This window comes from Elephas maximus, chromosome 9 (genome assembly GCF_024166365.1).
Source record: "Elephas maximus indicus isolate mEleMax1 chromosome 9, mEleMax1 primary haplotype, whole genome shotgun sequence".
In the NCBI taxonomy this organism is placed as follows: Eukaryota; Metazoa; Chordata; class Mammalia; order Proboscidea; family Elephantidae; genus Elephas; species Elephas maximus.
This window is the reverse complement of record NC_064827.1, coordinates 522,100-543,114: the sequence shown is the minus strand read 5'-3', so window position 1 is coordinate 543,114 and position 21,015 is coordinate 522,100. Positions and strand designations below refer to the sequence as shown.

At 43.5% G+C, this 21,015-nt stretch overlaps 1 protein-coding gene across 6 annotated transcripts in view; it reads left to right on the top strand.

Annotated features, from left to right (window-relative positions):
* Nucleotides 1-21,015, top strand: part of EHMT1 (euchromatic histone lysine methyltransferase 1) — a 268,050-nt gene that overhangs the window by 110,717 nt on the left and 136,318 nt on the right. For 5 of the 6 annotated variants that reach the window (XM_049896755.1, XM_049896754.1, XM_049896756.1 and 2 more), the window contains exon 2: nucleotides 3,697-3,763. In XM_049896755.1, the coding sequence (XP_049752712.1) occupies nucleotides 3,697-3,763 (67 nt within the window). The remainder of the gene's footprint in view (nucleotides 1-3,696; nucleotides 3,764-21,015) is intronic. The other variant, XM_049896752.1, reaches the window with a different exon arrangement.

Below are 21,015 nucleotides of genomic sequence, written 5' to 3'. Positions count from 1 at the left end.
ACCAGTGCCTTCAATGCACCTTGGACTTCTTCCTTTAGTACCATTGGTTCCTGATCAAATGGTACCTCCTGAAATGGTTGAATGTTGACTAATACTTCTTGGTATAATGACTCTCTCTATTCCTTCCATCTTCTTTTGATGTTCCTGCGCCGTTTAATATTTTCCCCATAGAATCCTTCACTATTGCAACTCGAGGCTTGAATTTTTTCTTCAATTCTTTCAGCTTGAGAAATGCCGAGCGTGTTCTTCCGTTTTGGTTTTCTATCTCCAGCTCTTTCAGATGTTATTATAATGCTTTATTTTGTCTTCTCGAGCTGCCCTTTGAAATCTTCTGTTCACTTCTTTTACTTCATCATTTTCTTCCATTTGCTTTAGCTGCTCGACATTCGGGAGCAAGTTTCAGAGTCTCCTCTGACATCCTTCTTGGTCTTTTCTTTCTTTCGTGTCTTTTCAGTGACCTCTTGCTTTCTTCATGGATGATGTCCTTGATGTCATTCCACAACTTGTCTGGTCTGTGGTCATTAGTGTTCAGCGCATCAAATCTGTTCTTGAGATGGTCTCTAAATTCAGGTGGGATATACTCCAGGTTATATTTTGGCTCTCGTGGACTTGCTCTGATTTTCTTCAGTTTCAGCTTGAACTTGCATAGGAGCAATTGACGGTCCGTTCCACAGTCGGCCCCTGCCCTTGTTCTGACTGATGATATTGAGCTTTTCCATCGTCTCTTTCCACAGATGTAGTCAATTTGATTTCTGTGTGTTCCATCTGGTGAGGTCCATGTGTATAGTCGCCGTTTATGTTGCTGAAAGAAGGTATTTGCAATGAAGAAGTCGTTGGTTTTGTAATGTTCTGTCATTCTGTCTCTGGCATTGTTTCTATCACCAAGGCCATATTTTCCAACTACCGATTCTTCTTCTGTGTTTCCAGCTTTGACGTTGTATAACTGACAGCATAGTACTTCAGGATAGACCTTGAAATGTGCTTTTTGATGATGAATGCAATACCATTCTTTTCAAGTTGTCATTACCGGCATAGTAGACCATATGATTGTCCGATTCAAAATGGCCAACACCAGTCCATTTCAGCTCACTAACGTCTAGAATATTGATGTTTATGCGTTCCACTTCATTTTTGACAAGAAATTTCCAGTTCCCCTATATTTATACTTTGTACATTCCAGTTTCCCATTATTAATGGATATTTGCAGCTGTTTCTTCTGGTTTTTGAGTTGTGCCACATCAGCAGATGAATGTCCTGAAACTTAACCCCACGTCATTATGGTCGACTCTGCTTTGAGGAGGTAGCTCTTCCCCAGTCTTTTTTTGAGTACCTTCCAACCTGAGGGGCTCATCTTTCTGCAGTATATCAGACAGTGTTCTGCTGCTATTTGTAAGGTTTTCACTGGCTAATTCTTTTCAGAAGTAGACCGCTGGGTCTTTCTTCCTAGCCGTAGTCTCGAAGCTCAGCTGAAACCTGTCCTCCATGAGTGACCCGGCTCGTGTCTGAATACCGGTGGCAAAGCTTCCAACATCACAGCAACATGCAGCCCCCCAGTGTACAACAAATTGACAGACATGTCAGTTTTTACCTGTCACCTTTCGTTTGTGTGTTTCCCAAAGCCAAAACCAAAGTGTGAAATGGTAGTAGTAGCATTGTCACAACCCGTCTGACTTCAGGGGGGATAATGTAAATGAAGACCAACTGAAGGGTGATCCCTATGACGTGGAGTCAGGCATACCTCCACTCTCCAGCCCTTTTGTTTTAACCAATTCTGACACCAGCTGCCCCTCCCATGGCTAATTCTCTTCTGGGTTGGATAATCAATCGCATTGGCCGCATAGAACTTAGGGATCATAGTCATAGTTGAATGGTTTATTAAGGAAGCAGCAGGGTGTGAAACCCGGGATCAGGAAGCATGCAGGCAACGTCTGGAAGGCTCCCTTGAGAAGGAGAGCACATCCCTCCCTTCTTCAGTGCAGGGACAGCTCTCTCAGCTCCTCTGGATCCCCTGAGGACAGGCCTCTGCTTTCGGCCTCCCTGCTGCCAGCTGGCCGAGCTCTTAGCCAGTGCCTCAGCTTTGTTCGGCTCTCTTAGCCGCCTTCCTAGCAGCAGGTTCCTGCTGTCACCAGTGACTCTTCCTCAGGGCCCCATGTGGTCCTGTTGTTGGAGGCTCTGGCTCTGCCCCAGGGTCTCTCACTGTCTTCAGCGTTGCCCTTGACCCGTGTTACAGCTCTTTTAGGAGGTTCCTTGCCTCCTCTTTCTCTGCTGCTTCTTTTCTTCCTTCCTTCTGCTCCTGTCTTCTAACCTCTAGGATTGGCTGCATATATATAAAAGCAAACTTCTCGGTCAGTTTCAAGGCATGGCCCTCCCAGCAGGGCCAGGAACTGTGCTAGGTCACAGATACTTCATGTACATGGCAGGCTATAGTTACTTCATTTATGTAAGTATGTTGACCAATCCCTGGGAGGTGCATACCAATCACAGGGCAGGTTGTGGCCCAGGGCCAGAAAAAAAAACATCAAGCCTCAGGTTGTTTACACCTTCCCAGGAAATATCAATCAACCTGGACAAAAGTAACAGACCCTCTGGGGTGTAAAACTAGGGCAAACGCAACTCCTCAGGGCTTAGGGGAAAATCTCTCAAGCTGTTTTTCCAAAGAACAAAGGCATAAGGCCACATAAAGGACCTCATTTCACCACACAAAGCGAAATATTTACTAGGGAAAATGTATTTTGAACATGCGGATTGTAATTTTTAAGGTGAATTTTATTCTTGCCGTGCAGTACAAGTTTAAAGCATGGACTACTGCTAAGCTGTGCTTTCTGGAAGCTCCTGGCCTTCAAGTGGCCTGTCTTCCTGCCTCTCCCTCTTGGGGAATCCCCCAAGGGTTTCCATACTGCGGGGTTCACGGGTGAGTCCAAGAGATCTGTCCTCTGCTCACAGGCAGCAGGTAACCCCACATGAGCTCCAAGGAGCGTGGGGGTGATAGTCTGGGGTCAGAGAAGGCAGCACACGCTGATCCTGTTTTGACCCAGGCACTTGGTTTCATAGTGCCATTGGCCCATCAGGAAGGCTCCCAGTGGGTCTTCTGGAGGCCAGGCACGAGTGGGAGTGGTTGGCGCACTGGAGAACTCGGCCCCACTGGCGTTAGGAGTGCAAGCTGTTGTAGGCTGTTGAGATGACTATATGGAGTGGGTCGGTGGTTGAGGGTGATGGAGGCGTGGCGTGGTCACCACAGTTATAGTCCCTGAGGCTCGGAGTTGGCCTTAAATGAGGTTAGCAAGGAGCCCGAAGTTCAAGTAGGAATGCTCCTGTGAAGATATTCTGTTGTCTTTTTGGAGATAACATCCTGGAAAAAGTTAGGAAGAGTTGTGGGCCTCCAGATGTGGGCAGGGTGGGGCCAGAATCCTGCAGTGAAAGTATGTTCCTAATTACCTAAGTAAAAAGCAGTCTCTGAGCATACAGATGCAGCAGCAGTTTTCTTGGGTCATGGTCTTGGTGCCCCTCCTCCCAGAATGGCCATGCTGTCTATTGGCTTGAAGGGGCCTGTGCCTGCCAGACATTGGGCAGTGTGTTGTGTACCTCAACTCTTTTTAACTATGGCTGTAATGCCAGTTTGGAAAAGGAGTGTTGGGCATGGTCGCCCAGCCACCTGGTTGTTAATCCGGCTTGATGGTGCTTTCTGTTTATTTTCAGCAGGCAGTTCCGACCAAGGGAGAGGCTAAGAAGGACGCCTGTATGAAAACTGAGCTGCTGAAAGACGGTAAGGCCTGTCCCTCTCGGCAGGAGAGGCGACTTTTCTCCTTGTCTTGCATTTTTTTCTCTCCTAGGCCTCTGAATTTCTTTGCTTCGCCCAGGTTTCAGAACGTAGTTTCTGATCTCTCCCACCCCGAGACATACATACACACATGTACACACAGGAGATCTGCGAGAGAACGGGAAAATTGTATGATGAGAAGCAAAGCCCCTGAAAATGCTTGTACTGAAGTACACCCAGCAAATTACAGTCTGTGGGACACGGAAAGTTTAGTACACCCCGCAAATTACAGTCTGTAGGATACGGAGTGTTTAGTACACCCAGCAAATTACAGTCTCTGGGACACGGAGGGTTTATTCTCAGCCACCCAAGGCTGGCAGCTGGTGGCTGCCTGCTGTGCCCACAGTGGACGCTCAGCTGTGTGGAGGTTCCGCTGCCACTCCAGATGGCCACCGCCTGCTGCACATGCCCGGCGACACCTCCTTTTCGTGCCCGAGATGTCTTCTTTGTTTCTGGATCTCAGGTGCACACCCCAAGGCCTATGGATGAGGGCAGGGCTGTCAGGTGTCGGAGGTGATGCCCTGGATGTCGGCTGGTCCCCCGCAGGCTGACCGTGCACGCACAGTGGGGATGGTGTCTTACCTGTATGTGCAGCTGCTTGGGGCTTCCATGTAGGGTGAGGGCCACACGGCCTTTCTTGCTGCCCTGGATGACCTCTACAGCACTGCTCAGCTCCGGGTAGGAAACCCACTCTCCCCATGGGTGTTGCCTTGTGCTTACATGGCCCAGCTGGTCCTGAGGTTCCGTCTCCTGTTAACCGTCTGCACAGGGTGCCTCTGCCCCGCTCTGTTAGGTCTTGCCTTTAGCCGCTCATAGGAAACCAGCTTGAGCGGGTTGAATGCACTGGGGTTTCTTTCTTTGTGGAGGGCTGGCATCATGGCCTCACAACATCACCAGGGCCTTCCGTTCTCAGGATCACCCTTGCCACATTGTGGCTGTTGCAGTTCAGCCTCTGTGCCCCCAGGCCGAGAGCAAAGGAGGCAGGAGTCAAGGGCAAGCAGGGTGGCTTTAGAAGCTGGTTGTCCTCAGTGAGGGTGCATTTCAGGTTCTCCTCATCGCTGGGGTGTGCATCTCAGCAGTCACCCAGCTACACAGGGCTTGGGAAACAGGTTTGTAGTCGGGCAGCTTGCTGCCTAGAATAAAACCAAGTTCTGTTAGTAAAGAGAAAAGTGAAAAAGTGGGTGTTTAGTAGGCAACTCTTAATCTCTGGTGAGTCTTAGAAGGACAGTAACTAAAACAACAGTGATGACGGCCGACCTTTCCCGAGCGCTCGCCACGCTCCAGGCCATGTGTCGAGTGGTGACCTTTCCTGAGCGCTCGCCACGCTTCAGGCCCTGTGTCGAGTGCCGACCTTTCCTGAGCGCTCGCCACGCTTCAGGCCCTGTGTCGAGTGGTTCACGTGGTTCTCCCCATCTGTCTGTCCAGTGTCACTGCTGCCCCGTTTTACCAAGGATCAGCTGGAGGTGCAGAGAGGTCAAGGAGCCGATTCAGGGTCACGTGACTGTCCGGCTCCAGAACCTGCACTCTTAGCTACCCCACTGTATGGCCTTCTTTCATTGAAGTACAGAAGAGTTAAGTTTGGGGGAAAATACAAGGAGATGATACTGTGCACAGTGGTTAGTAGACCCTGTTTGAAGTGCTGCTGTTCACTGGTGGCGCAGTGGTTAAGAGCTCAGCTGCTGACCTGTAAGGTTGCTGTGAACTAGAATCAACTCGACGGCAGTGGGTTTTTGAGTTTTTTGGGTCCATTAATGCCTTTTGAGTTTATATTCACAGCCAACAACTCAGTGGGTTGGCCCTTTCAAGCCTGAACTCGGGTCCTTCAGTTCTGTGAAGTTTTCTGGAACTATTATTTCCTTTAATCTGCTTCCTCTGTTCTTTCTGGAGATTTTCAGACATTGGACATCTCACTTGGTGTTCTGGATGTCTTTTCCCTCTTGTTTTCCTTTTCATTGTCATCTTGTGTTTTCTGGGACATTCCATTCACTCCTTCAGCCATTCTCTTGAACTCTTCCTTTCTGCTCTCATATTTTGATTTATAAAAGCTTCTTTTTTATTCTCTGAATATTTCTTTTTGTATGGTATTATATTTTTTCTTAATATAAAGAAAAGGAATTTTACTATAGTTGAAAAAGAATCATGTAACATTTTGCTTAATACCATAATCTCAAACGGACATTTTTAAAGCCTTTGAAAATTGCTCAAGTGAAATATTAAATCAGACTTGTAGTCTGATAAGTACTTCCACACAGTTTTTCTGAAGCTAATATAAAAACCTTAGATATTTTATGTAAGTAGACTCCATAAGCACTCTCAAAAATCATACTGTGCAAAGGATCCTAGGTTTACAGCTGGAAAGGGCACGTAGAAGATATTAAAAACCAGACACAGCAACCCCATGTGTTTCTAAGTAGAACTGTGCTCCACAGGGTTTCCAGTGACTGTGCCATTGTCAAATACTATACAAGAAGACCTTTCTTCCTAGTGTTGTGTTCTTGATAGCAGAAAGCATGCAGGACACTATTCTCAATGAGAGGAAGTTCTTCTCATACCTTCTGAGCCTATCCATAGTTGTTTTGCACACACTCTTTTCAGAGTTACTATTTTAAGTTTGGCTCTTTTCAGTTGTCTGCCCCTGAGTAAGAAGTTGAGAGGATCTCTGAGCACAAGGTGCTTTCTGGGGAGTATCTAACTGGGGAGCCCCGTGGTCAGGGCTTTAGGTCATTCTGTCTGGGCTGGTCAGGTCCCGTGTCCAGAGCAGAGAGAGCTCAGCATTCTGCATCCAGTGCGAGGAGGATGATGACTTAATTGCCCTGCCTCAGGCGTTACACCTGCCCTCAGCTAAGCCTGTGTCCCCAATCTGGAGGATCTCCTTTTGCCCCTCCAGAGCGGGAACCTGTAGCCTTCTGTACACCAACGCGTGGTGTGCTTAGAGCCAGTGTCCAGGCCCCTCACTGCTTTGCCAGGACTTCTACTCGTCTTCCATGTTCAGGTGTCCCCACCTCCAGGCCCAGGGAGGTAACCCGGGCCGGCTGCTAGTTCCTGGCCTTAGAGTGTTCCGTAGGATAGATCAGGGTGAACTACAGCTTTCCCCAAGGCCCGTTTAGGAATTGGCTCTTTTGGGTCTGTGGAATCCAATACTATTCCTCCCTCTGTTTTCCAATTTCCAAATTTATGGTACTGTTGCAATTTTCTGTTCATTCTGTCTTTGTGGGCTTGTATCTTTTTTTTTTCTTGGTAACAGCTTTGTTGAGATCTATTTCACATGCTGTACAATTCAACCATTCAAAGTACACAATTCAATGGTCTTAGTATATTTAGAGTCGTGTGACTATCACCACCGTCCGTTTTAGAGCATTTTATTACCTCGGAAGAAAGCTGTTATCCTTTAGTAGTCACTTCCAGCAAACCTCCCCACCCCCCCCGCCCCCCAACCCTAGGCAGCGGTTTCTGTCTCAGTGTATTTGTCTCTCCTGGAGGTTTCATGCAAATAGAATCAGGCAGTATGTGTCCTTTTACTTAGTATAATGTTTTCACAGTTTATCCATGCTGTAGTGTGTGTTAACTTTTTATGGCTGAGCATTATCCTGTCGTATGGATACACTGCGTCTTGTTTATCCATTCATCCTTGTTCCTGATATTAGGGGGAAAGCTTTCAGTCTTTCACCATTAAGTATGATATTCCCCACCCCAGTGCTGTTGAGTCGATCCCGACTCATAGCGACCCTATAGGACAGAGTAGAACTGCCCCACAGAGTTTCCGAGGAGTGCCTGGCGGATTTGAACTGCCGACCCTTTGGTTAGCAACTGTAGCACTTAACCACTAAGCCACCAGGGTTTCCCAAGTATGGTACTGGGTGTAGGTTTTTGTAGATGTACTTTTTTAGGCTGAGAATGTTCTTAGTTTGTTAGGTCATTTTATCCTGAAAGGGTGTTGATTTTCATCAAATACCTTTTTTGTGTCTATTGAGATGATCATATAGTTTTTGTTTTTTATTCTATATTGATACGGTGGATTATATTAATTGGTTTTTAAATGTTAAAGCATCCCTGCATTCCTGGGATAAATCTTACTTGGTCATGGTATATATATTATCTTTTTCATATGTTGCTGGGTTCAGCTTACTAGTATCTTAATGAGAATTTTTGCATCTACATCTGAAAAATACTGGTCTGTGGTTTTCTTGTGATGGCTTGTTTTTTTTATGCCGGCACTGGTTTTTTTTTTTAATGCTGGTCTCAGAGTGGGCTGGGACAAGCGCCCTTATCTTCTGTTTTTTGAAAAGTTTGTGAAGAATTGGAATTTAATTCTCCTTTTAAATGTTTGGTGGAATTTACCAGTGAAGCCATCTGGTCCTAGGCTTTTGTTTATGGGAAGGTGTTTGATTACTAATAGAATCTCTTTATTTTCTATACATTTATTCAGATTTTCTATTTCTTCTTGAGTCAATTTAGGTAGTTTGTGTCTTTCTAGGAATGTGCCCAGTTTGTCAACGGTGGGGTGTGCCACTAACCCTGCCCAGAGACTTTGGGATTTGTTCTTGGTTCTTGGGAGATAACCTCTTAATTCTTGAAAATTTTCTGAGTGACTAAAATGTTTGTTCTGCTAAGGAGGTGACTCTTGGATGGGCCCTGTCCAGGACAGAAAAGCCCACCATATGATGTCAGCCAGACCTCAGGGGAGAGGAACCAGAGCTTGATCCAACCACATGGACGGTGATTCGGTCATGTCTGTGTAGTGAGCCCCAGTTAGAACTCTGGACACTGAACTTCAGTGAGCTTCTTGGTTGGTGGAAGAGGTAGATGCTTGTGGGGGTGATGTGTCCTTGGGGACACAGAAGCTCCATGTTGGGGACCTTCCCAGACCTCACCGTATGCATCTCTTCTTTATGTTGGTCCTGATTTTTATCCTTTATAATAAAACTGTAATCATAAGTATACTGCTTTCCTGACTTCTGCGAGTCATTCTACTGAATTATCAGATCCGAGTGGGTAGTGGGAACTTCCAGATTTGTAGCCAGTTGGTCAGAAGTTTGGTTTTCCTAAGGACATCTGAAGTCATGGGCAGACTATGCCCTTTACTGTGTGAGATCTGACTCAGCTCTGGTGGTTGGGGCCAGAGAGGACACTTAGAGTTGACGTCTGTGAGGGAAGACCCCCACGGACACAGACACTGGCTCTAAGCTTGTCTAATTGTTGGCCTACGGTTTTTCATAAAATTTCTGTATAACCATTTTTCTGTAAGGTCGGTACCGATGTCCCCATTCACTCCTAATTGTAGTGATTTGAGTCCTCTCTACTGTTTTTCTTGGTCAGTTTAACTATTGTTTTTAGGCTCAGTTTTACCTCTACTTCCAGAGAAATACAATATCACCAATCCTTTGGGAGAGTCTCAGCTTTTTTTTTTTTTCTCAAGCCGTTCCCGCCACTGACTCTCCCAGAGGGCCCTCATCGTTCTCCCGCTGGGCTTCCCCTCTCTGCCACCCAGAGTGTCGATAACTTAACCCGCATCTGCGTCTGCCGCCCAGTACCTCCACAGCGGGCTTCTCAGGGTGGAGAGTTCTCAGCTGTTACACACTTGTTTTTTTTGCTTTCTCTGTCATTTTCTTTGTTTTTTAGTGTGTTTGAACAACAGTTTTCAGTAACTTGCTGACTCTACGGTGTTCCTGACCAGCTCAAGGCTCCAGTGTTTTTTCAGTGACCAAACGGTTACCTGCCTGGTGGACACTAGCCCAGAGCAAGCACAGTGCTCTTTTGCCGTTTGCTGTTTTCTTGCATCTTCTCTGTAGAAGGAGAGCTCTTTATATCAACCCCATGGCCTTAGCTTAGTGGGTGCTCAGCACATATTTGTTAAATGACTAAATCATTAAATGTGTAGCTCGGGGGAATCCAGGGGCTTGAGGTTCCCCCTTTCAAATGCAGCCCCTTAATTCTCTCCCCGTAGGCCTGAACCTAACAGGCAGACACCAGGTGATTCTGCAGACACTGGTTGGATGCCGCTCTTGTGTGCAAGGCCTTCACACCCCCACGCCACGTGCCCACATGCACACGCGTGCGTATGCAGCTTGCAGACAGCAGCTCTGACCTGCAGGGCCTGGGTCCTTGCTCTTTGATGGAGCTGCGCTCCCCCTCCCAGCTTGCTCTCACATCTCTGTGTCCCATGCTTTCTGTTGGGGTCCCCCTGCCGTTTATTATTTTATTTGAATAAGAATAAATTAAATATTTTCTTCATTCTTATTCCAAAGCCAAGCCTCAGTAGCTAATACTGTTTGCATTATCTGTGCTATTCATTGTTGTGAGGACTAAAATGGCCTGTGATTCTCTGTGCCCGTGCTGTTGGTGAACTGATGGAGTAATAGTTAGGCATGTGTTTGGGGTATGAGTGTTTGTTGATATGGAAGCGAGAACACCTGGCCTCATATCTGTACAACCTCAGAGATGGGGGATCTTTTGAAAACTTCAGGTGATGTGTGTGTGGAGTGTGTAGGTTTAGGTAGCAGGTAAACCTGCGGCCATCGAGTTGATTCCAACTCAGAGCCATTGTGTAGGATAGAATAGAACTGCCCCATAGGTTTTCTAAGGAGCAGCAGGTGGATTGGAACTGCTGGCCTTTTGGTTAGCATTAACTACTGTGCCACCAGGTACATGGGCTTATTTCAAACTAGAAGAAATTCTATTTGTAGACCTAAAATGTAAACAACTGAATTTTTTTTTTGAAAATGATTTTTATTGTGCTTTAAGTGAAGGTTTACAAATCAAGTCAGTCTCTCACACAAAAACCCATATACACCTTGCTACACACTCCCAATTACTTTCCCCCCAGTGAGGCAGCCCGCTCACTCCCTCCACTCTCTCTTTTTGTGTCTTTTTGTCCAGCTTCTAACTCCCTCCACCCTCTCATCTCCTCTACAGGCAGGAGATGCCAACACAGACTCAAGTGTCCACCTGATTCTAGAAGCTCACTCCTCACCAGCATCCCTCTCCAACCCATTGTCCAGTCCAGTCCATGTCTGAAGAGTTGGCTCTGGGAATGGTTCCTGTCCTGGGCCAACAGAAGGTCTGGGGCCGTGACCACCGGGGTCCTTCTAGTCTCAGTCAGACCATTAAGTCTGGTCGTATGAGAATTTTGGGGTCTGCATCCCACTGCTCTCCTGCTCCCTCAGGGGTTCTCTGTTGTGTTCCCTGTCAGGGCAGTCATCGGTAAACAACTGAGTTTTTGTTAATTGTTTTTGCTGTTTTCTGAAATACATGTAAAAGCTAGTTTCTGACCAAGTCCAAAATTTTTTTTTTCACAGCAGGAATCAGATTCTATTCTTCGGACCCACAAAGCTGAGCTGTTGACGGCTTGTATTTAGATTGTATTATTTTTTTCTTTAAATTAGGTGTTGCACGTATACATCACGGGCACCATCAATCCAGACCTCAGGTTTTGAATTATATTTCATTTAAAAAGATTGCTCATATGCTTGTGTCACTGAATAAGGGAAGCCCTACTCTGTATGTAAGTAGTTAAGTGTCTGACACAGAAAATACCTCTGAATGTGTTGAAGACATTGATTCCCTGTGAGTCAAGGCGGGGACTGCGAAGGGATTTCCTGCCCAGATAAGGAGATGAAGATACAGAAGACCATTCTAGGATCAGTGACATTTCAAAACGGGATCACTTGTCTCCCCCTCAGTGTCAGTGGAAGTGTTTTCTTTGATAAATTCATTGGAACTGAAGCTAGTGAGTTTAGTAGAAAAACTAAAATCTCATGTTACCTTTCTGCCAACTCATACATATAGTCTTTTCATTTCCCCATCATAATATTATTGACGAACACCCAAACTTCAGTTGCATGTCACTTATGTACAGAGCGGAATCTCTTTTCCTTGTTCTTCTATTTCAACCTCAGATGCAGAGGGTCAGGCCAAGGCGTTCTCCTTCCCTGGAGCACCAGCATCTGTTGCCCCTGTCCTACCACCGCCTTCCCCGTACCCTCCGCTGCCCCCCACTCTGCGTTTGCACACTCACTTATTACGCGTGTGCTGACCCCTCACACCACTCTGCCCCCCACGCCCATCTGTTTCTCTTTGTTTCCCTGAAAAACGTGTATGATTTTTAAAATCAACTTTTGTTTTTTAAAAGAAATCAACGTTATTATATAATTATACAGTGAAATACCTAATTTTTAAGTGTAGCTTGTGTGGACGTTTGTCAAGTGTAGACTGTTGTGTAGCTGTTACCACCACACCCGCATACAGGCCATTTCCTTCACCGTAAAACCTTCCCTTATGCCCTCTCCGGTCAGCCCCATGCCTGGCCCCAGGTGCCCGCCAGACTGCCCTCCCTGCCCTCTGTCCCCATGAATGGGGTCTCAAGTAAATGAGATCGTTAAATACAAGGTCTGATATCTGGCTTATTGTGCTCAGCACGTTTCTGAGATGCAGCTGCATTGTTGTGTTATTGGTTGATCTTTCCCGTTTTGTTCTTGAGAGGATGCCGTTGTGGGAGTATGCCTACAAAATAAAAATTGGTAAATGAGACTTCACCAAAATAAAAAATGTTTGCTCTTCAAAACAAACCCCATTCACAGGAGCCCTGGTGGTACAGTGGTTAAGAGCTCAGCTGCTAACCAAAATGTTGGCAGTTCAAATCCACCAGCAGCTCCTTGGAATCCCAGTGGGGCAGTTCTACTCTGTCCTGTAGGGTCACTACGAGTTGGAACTGACTCTGTGGAAATGGGTTTGGTTTTCTGGTATCTGTTTTACTGTGAGAGGAGTATTGAAACTTCCATCTGTAATTGTGAATTTACCAGTTTTTTTCTTTCATTTCTGTCATTTTGTTTGTTCATTGTCATGTTATTTGAAACTGTTTTAGTTGTATAAACACATAGGATTATCATGTCTTTGTGCTGAATTGGCCTTCTTATTAATATGAATATCTTCCTTTATCTCGGTGATCTTAATATCCCTTTGTCTGAAATCTGTTTTGTATAATATGAATGTAGCTACCATAGTTTTCTTCTGTTTAGTGTTTGCATGGTGTGTTATTCCCACCTTTTTACACATAACTTTGTTGTATTTTTATATTTAAAGTTGTTTCTTATAGATACCATACAGTTGGATCCAAAAAACATTTTTTTTAATCTGGTTCGATACTCTTCTTTTTTATTGCAGTGTTTTTGACCATTTTATGTAATTATCGATATGTGTTGGTTTAATTCTACCATATTATCCTTTTTTCCTCTTTGCCCCGTTTTTGGTTTCTTCTTTATTTCCTTCTGTTGTTGCATTCTCTTGGATTATTTTTCATCATTCCATGTCATCTCCAGAAACCCTGGTGGCGTAGTGGTTAAGTGCTGCGGCTGCTAACCAACAGGTCGGCAGTTCAAATCCGCCAGGCGCTCCTTGGAAACTCTATGGGGCAATTCTAGTCTGTCCTATAGGGTTGCAATGAGTCAGAATTGACTCGACGGGAGTAGATTTGTTTTTTGTTTTTTTTTTTAATATCATCTCCACTGTTGGTTTATCAGCTATACTTTTGTTTTTTAGTTGTTGCTCTTGGGTTTATGATACTGTATGCATCTTTAACTTAAGCAGTCTACCTTTAAATATTTATGAAAGTATTACTTTCATAGTAGTTAATTCCATTTTCCCTCATGTCCTCTTTGCTATTGTTATAGATTTCATTTTTACAGATCCTGTTAACCACAAAATTTATTACTGTTTTGCTTTAAACAGTTATCTTTTTAACAAAGCATCAAAATGAGAATAAATTAAAAAAAAATACCTTCTTACATGTTTAGCATTTCTGATGCTCTTAGTTCCTTTTTTGTAGATCTGATTTCTGTGTGGTATCATTTCCCTACCGCCTAAAGAACTTTATTTAATATTATTTTGCTGGTCTGTTCTGGACTAATTTTCTCAGCCTTTGTCTGACAAAGCTATGTTTGAAGGATTGTGTAACTCTAAGCTAACAGTTTTTTCCCCCAGCAATTTAAAGATGTTCCATTGTCTTCTGGGTTGTTCAGCTTTTAACCAGAAATCTATTGTTGTTAGGTGCCATTGAGTTGGTTCTGACTCATACGGACCCTTTAGAGTACAGTAGAACGAAACAGTGCTGTGTCCTGTGCCATCCTCATGATCTTTGTTATACTTGGGACCTTTGTTGCAGCCTCTGTGTCACTCCATCTCGTTGAGGGTCTTCCTCTTTTTCACTGACCCTCTACTTAACGAAGCATGATGTCCTTCTCCAGGGACTGATTTCGCCTGATAACATGTCCAAAGTATGTGAGAGGAAGTCTTGTCATCCTTGCTTCTAAGTAGCATCCTGGCTGTATTTCTCGCAGGGCAGATTTGTTCGTTCTTCTAGTGGTCGATGGTATATTGGATATTCTGTGCGAGCGTCGTAATTCGAAGGCATCAGTTCTTCTCTGGTTTTCCTTACTAATGGTCCGCCTTTTGCTTATGAGGCAATTGAAAACACCAAAGCTTGAGTCAGGCACATCTCAGTCTTCAAAGTGACATCTTTGCTTTTTAACAATTTTAAAAAGGTCTTTTGCAGCAGATTTGCTGAGTGCAATGTGTCATTTGATTTCTTTTTTCACTGCTCCAACGTCTTTATTTATTTTATTGTGCTTTAGGGGAAAGTTTACAGCTCAAGTTAATTCCTTATACAAAAATTTATACACGTACTGTTTTGTGACATTAGTTGCAGTCCCTACAATGTGACGGCCCATACCCCTTTTTCCATCCTGGGTTCCCTGTGTCCATTCAACCAGTTTCTGTCCCTTCCTGCCTTCTCTTCCTTCCTCCAGACAGGAGCCGCCCATTTGGTCTTGTGTATCTGATTGAACTAAGAAGCACACTCCTCACGCGTATTATCTTTTGTTTTATATTTCCGTCTAATCTTTGTCTGAAGAGTGGGCTTCGGGAATGGTTTCCGTTCTGGGTTAATAGAGCGTCCATAGTTTCGGGGGTTCCTCCTGTCTCTGTCAGACCTTTAAGTCTGGTCTTTTTATGTGAATTTAACTTCTGCTTCACACTTTTCCCCTGCTCTGTCTGGGACTCTCTGTTGTGTCCCTTGTCATAGTGGTCATTGGTGACAGCCAGGCACCATCTATCTCCCCTTGTCTCAGGCTGGTGGAGTCTGTGGTTTATGTGGTCCTTTAGTCTCTTGAGCTAAGGTTTTCTTGTGTCATTGGTTTTCTTCATTCTCTTTTGCTCCAAGTGAGATGGGACCAGTTGATGCATCCTAGATGGCTGCGCACAAGCCTTTAAGGCCCCAGACGCCATTTACCAAAGTGGGATGCAGAACATTTTCTTAATAAATTTTGTTAGGCCAGTTGACCTAGATGTTCATTGAATTTCTTTACTGCTGCTTTCGTGAGTGTTGAAATCCTTGACAACTTCAGTCTTTTCTCCGTCTATCATGATGTTGCTCATTGGTCCAGTTGTGAGGATTTTTGTTTCTTTATGTTGAGGTGTAATATGGATTACTGAAGGCTGTGGTCTTTGAATTTCATCAGAAAGTGCATCAAGTCCTTTTTGCTTTCAGCAAACAAGGTGGTGTTATCTGGATCACGCAGGTTATTAATGAGTCTTCCGCCAGTCCAGATGCCCTCTTCTTCATATAGTCCGGCTTTGTGGATTATTTGCTCAGTATACAAATTAACGTTCCGCTGCTATTTATAAGGTTTTCACTGGCTAATGCTTTTCAGAAGTAGACTGCTGGGTCCATCTTCCTATTCAGTCTGTATGCTGAGCAAATAATACGAGAAGCTGGACTATATGAAGAAGAATGGGGCATCAGGATTGGAGGAAGACTCATTAACAACCTGCGTTATGCAGATGACACAACCTCGCTTGCTGAAAGTGAAGAGGACTTGAAGCACTTACTAATGAAGATCAAAGACCACATCCTTCAGTATGGATTACGCCTCAACATAAAAAAAAAAGATTTTTTATTTTTTATGTTCAACATAAAGAAAACAAAAGTCCTCACAACTGGACCAATGAGCAACAACGTGATAAATGGAAAAAAGATTCAAGTTGTCAAGGATTTCATTTTACTTGGATCCACAATCAACAGCCACGGAAGCAGCAGTCAAGAAATCAAAAGACGCATTGCATTGGGTAAATCTGCTGCAAAGGACCTCTTTAAAGTGTTCAAAAGCAAAGATGTCACCCTGAAGACTAAGGTGCGCCTGACCCAAGCCGTGGTATTTTCAGTCGTATCATATGCATGTGAAAGCTGGACAATGAATAAGGAAGACTGAAGAAGAATTGACACCTTTGAATTGTGGTGTTGGCGAAGAATATTGAATATACTATGGACTGCCAAAAGAACGAACAAATCTGTCTTAGAAGAAGTACAACCAGAATGCTCCTTAGAGGCAAGGATGGCGAGACTGCGTGTTACATACTTTGGACATGTTGTCAGGAGGGATGAGTCCCTGGAGAAGGACATCATGCTTGGCAGAGTACAGGGTCAGCGGAAAAAAGGAAGACCCTCAACGAGGTGGATTGACGCAGTGGCTGCAACAATGAACTCAAGCATAACAACGATTGTGAGGATGGCTCAGGACCGGGCACTGTTTTGTTTTGTTGTGCACAGGGTCGCTATGAGTCGGAACTGACTCGATGGCACCTAACAACAACAACATAAAAATTAAATAAGTATATTCAAAGGATAGAAGCCTGACACATACCTTTCTGGACTTTAAACGACACAGTATCCCCTTGCTTTGTTCGAGTGACTGCCTTTTGATATATGTACAGGTTCCTCATGAGCACAATTAATTGTTCTGGGATTTCGATCCATAATTTGTTAAGATTCACATAGTTGAATGCCATTGCATAGTCAATAAAACATAGGTAAACATATTTCTGGTATTCTTTGCTTTCAGCCAGGATCCATCTGTCATTAGCAATAATAACCCTGGTTCCACATTATCTTCTGAATCCGGCTTGAATTTTTGGCAGTTCCCTGTAGATTTATTGCTGCAATCACTTTTGAATGATCTTCAGCAAAATTTTTACTTGCCTGTGCTATTTTTTTTTTTTATTGTGCTTTAAGTGAAAGTTTTCAGACCAAGTCAGCCTCTCATACAGAAGTTTACATACACTTTACTGCATACTCGTAGTTGCTCTCCCCCTAATGAGACAGCACATTCCTTCTCTCCACCCAGTGTTTCCAAGTCCATTCAGCCAGCTCCTGTCCCCCTTTGCCTTCTCATCTTCCCTCCAGACAGGAGCTGCCCACATAGTCTCATGTGTTTACTTGAGCCGAAAAACTCACTCCTCACCGATATCATTTTCTATCTTATAAGTCCAGTCCACCCCCTGTCTGGAGAATTGGCTTCGGGAACAGTTCCTGTCTTGGGCCGACAGAAGGTCTGGGGACCATAACCTCCAGAGCCCTTCTAGTCTGAGTCAAACCATCAAGTCTGGTCTTTATACGAGAATTTGAGGTCTGCATCCCACCGCTCTCTTGCTCCGTGAGGGATCCTCTGTTGTGTTCCCTGTCAGGGCAGTCATAGGTTGTAGCCGGGCACCGTCTAGTTTTTCTGGTCTCAGGCTGATGTAGTCTCTGATTTATGTGGCCCTTTCTGTTCCATGGGCTCATAGATACCTCGTGTCTTTGGTGTTCTTCGTTCTCCTTTGGTCCAGGTGGATTGAGGCCAATTATGCATCTTAGATGGCCCCGTGCTAGCATTTAACACCCCAGGCGCCGCTCTCCAAAGTGGGATGCAGAATGTTTTCTTTTTTAAAATTTTTATTGTGCTTTAAGTGAAAGTTTACAAATCAAGATTGTCTCTCATACAAAAATTTATATACACCTTAAAAAAAAAATTTTTTTTTATGTACTCGTAATTGCTCTCCCAGTAATGAGACAGTCCGCCCCTTCCCTCCACTCTCTCTTTTCATGTCCATTCCACCAGCTCCTAACCCCCTCTGCCCTTTCATCTCCTCTCCAGATAGGAGATGCCAACATAGTCTCAAGTGTCTACTTGATCCAAGAAGCTCATTCTTCACCAGCATCTTTTTCTGTCTCATTGTCCAGTCCAATCCCTGTCTAAAGAGTTGGCTTTGGGAATGGTTCCTGTTTTGGGCTAACAGAAGGTCTGGGGACCATGACCACTAGGGTCCTAGAATGTTTTCTTAATGTATTTTATTATGCCAGTTGACTTAGATGTCTCCTGAAACCCTGGTCCCCAGACCTCTGCCCTTGCTACCCTGGTCTTCGATGCCTTTGGTTTATTCAGGAAGCTTCTTTGTTTTTGGTTGAGTCCGTTTGTGCTGACCTCTCCTGTTTTGTGTGTTGTCTTTCCCTTCACCTTAAAAAGTTCTTGTCTACTATCTAATTAGTGAATACTCCTCTCCCTCTTTCCCTCCTCACTCTTGTAACCATAAAAGAATATTTTCTTCTCTGTTGAGACTATTTCTTGAGTTATTATAATAGTGGTCGTATACAATATTTATCCTCTCGCAACTGACTAATTTCATTCAGCATAATGCCTTCCAGATTCCTCCTTGTTGTGAAATGTTTCCGGGATTCATCATTGTTCTTTATCGATGCATAGTATTCCATTGTGTGAATATACCATAATTTATTTATCCATTCATCTGTTGATGGGCACCTTGGTTGCTTCCGTCTTTTTGTTATTGTAAACAGTGCTGCAGTAAACATGGGTGTGCATATATCTGTTCGTGTAAAGGGTCTTATTTCTCTAGGATATATTCCAAGGAGTGGGATTGCTGGATCATATGGTAGTTCTGTTCCCAGCTTTTAAGGAAGCGCCAAATCTATTTCCAAAGTGGTTGTACCATTTTACATTCCCACCAGCAGTGTATAAGTAAGTGTTCAAGTCTCTCCACAGCCTCTCCAACATTTATTACTCTGTTTTTTGGATTAATGCCAGCCTTGTTGGAGTGAGATGGAATCTCATTGTAGTTTTGATTTGCATTTTTCTAACGGCTAACATTCGTGAGCATTTCCTCATGTGTCTGTTAGCCATCTGAATGTCTTTCTTGGTGAAGTGTCTATTCATATCCTTTGCCCATTTTTTGATTGAGTTATTTGTCTTTTTGTTGTTGAGTTTTTATAGTATCGTAGATTTTAGAGATCAGATGCTGATCGGAAAGGTCATAGCTAAAAAGTTTTTCCCCAGTCTGTAGGTAATCTTTTTACTCTTTTGGTGAAGTCTTTGGATGAGCATAGTGTTCAGTTTTTAGGAGCTCCCGGTTATCTAGTTTTTCTTCTGGTGTTCGTACATTGTTAGTCATGTTTCGTATACGGTTTATGTCATGTATTAGGGCTCCTAGCGTTGTCCCTGTTTTTTCTTCCATGATCTTTATCGTTTTAGATTTTATATTTAGGTCTTTGATCCATTTTGAGTTAGTTTTTGTGCACGGTTTGAGGTATGGGTTTTGTTTTGTTTTTTTTTGTAGATAGATAGATATCCAGTTATGCCAACACTGTTTGTTAAAGAGCCTGTCTTTTTCTCATTTAACTGACTATGGGCCTTTCTCAAATATCATTTGGTCATATATGGGTGGATTTAGGTCTGGATTCTCCATTCTGTTCCATTGGTCTATGTATGTGTTGTTGTACCAGTACCAGGCTGTTTTGGCTGCTGTGGCGGTATAATATGTTTTAATATCAGGTAGTATGAGGCCTCCCACTTTGTTCTTCTGTTTCAGTAATGCTTTACTTATTGAGGGCCTCTTTCCCTTCCATCTGAAGTTGGTGGTTTGTTTCTCCATCTCATTAAAAAATGTTGTTGGAATTTGGATCAGAATTGCATTGCATCTATAGATTGCTTTTGGTAGAATACACATTTTTACAATATTAAGTCTTCCTATCCATGAGCAAGGTATGTCTTTCCACTTATATAGGTCTTTTTTGGTTTCTTGCAGTAGTGTTTTGTAGTTTTCTTATGTAGGCCTCTTACGTCTCTGGTAGGATTTATTCCTCAGTATTTTGTCTTCTTTGGGGCTACTGTAAATGGTATTGACTGGGTGATTTCCTCGTCGACGTTCTCCTGGTTGGTGTAGAGGAATCCAACTGATTTCTGTATGTTTACCTTGTATCCTGACACTGCTGAACTCTTCTGTTAGTTTCAGTAGCTTTCTTGAGGATTCTGTAGGTTTTTCTGTGTATAAGATCATGTTATCTGCAAATAGAGATAACCTTTATTTCTCCTTTGCCAATTTGGATGCCCTTTATTTCTTTATCTAGCCTGATACCTCTGGCTAAAACCTCCAGCACAATGTTAAATAGGAGTGGCGATAAAGGGCATCCTTGTCTGGTTCCGGAAACCCTGGTGGCATAGTGGTTAAGTGGTATGGCTGCTAAACAAAAGGTCGTCAGTTCGAATTCACCAGGCTCTCGTTGGAAACTATGGGGCAGTTCTACTCTGTCCTTTAGGGTCTCTATGAGTCGGAATTAACTCGATGGCAGTGGGTTTGGTTTGGTTTTGTCTGGTTCCGGTTCTCTAGGTCAGTGCTTTCAGTCTCTCTCCCTTTAAGATGATGTTGGCTGTTGGCTTTTTATAAAAGGGCTTTATAATGTTGAGGAATTTCCTTTTATTCCTGTTTTGTTGAGAATTTTTTTCATGAATGCGTGTTGAACATTGTCACATGCATTTTCTGTGCCAATTGATGAGATCATGTGGTTCTCGTCTTTTATTTATGTGATGGATTACATTGATCGTCTTTCTAATGTTGAACCATCCCTGCATACCTGGTATGAATCCCATTGGTCTTGGTGAATTATTATTTTTTTTTGATATGTTGTTGAATTCTGTTGGCTAGAATTTCATTGAGGATTTTTGCATCAAAGTTCATGAGGGATATTGGTCTGTAATTTTCATTTTTTGTGGTGTCTTGGTTTTGGTATCAGGGTTATGCTGGCTTTATAGAATGAGCTTGGCAGTATTACCTCCTTTCCTATGCTATGAAATACCTTTAGTAGTAGTGGTGTTATCTCTTTTCTGAAAGTTTGTTACAATTCTTCAGTGAAGCTGTCAGGGCCAGGATTTTTTTTTGTTTTTTTTCTCTTACAAGTTTTTTAAATTACTTTTTCAATCTCTTCTTTTGTTATGGGCTCATGTAGTTGTTCTACCTCTGTTTCTGTTACTTTAGGTAGGTAGTATGTTTCTAGAAATTTGTCCATTTCCTCTAGGATTTCAAATTTGTTAGAGTACAGTTTT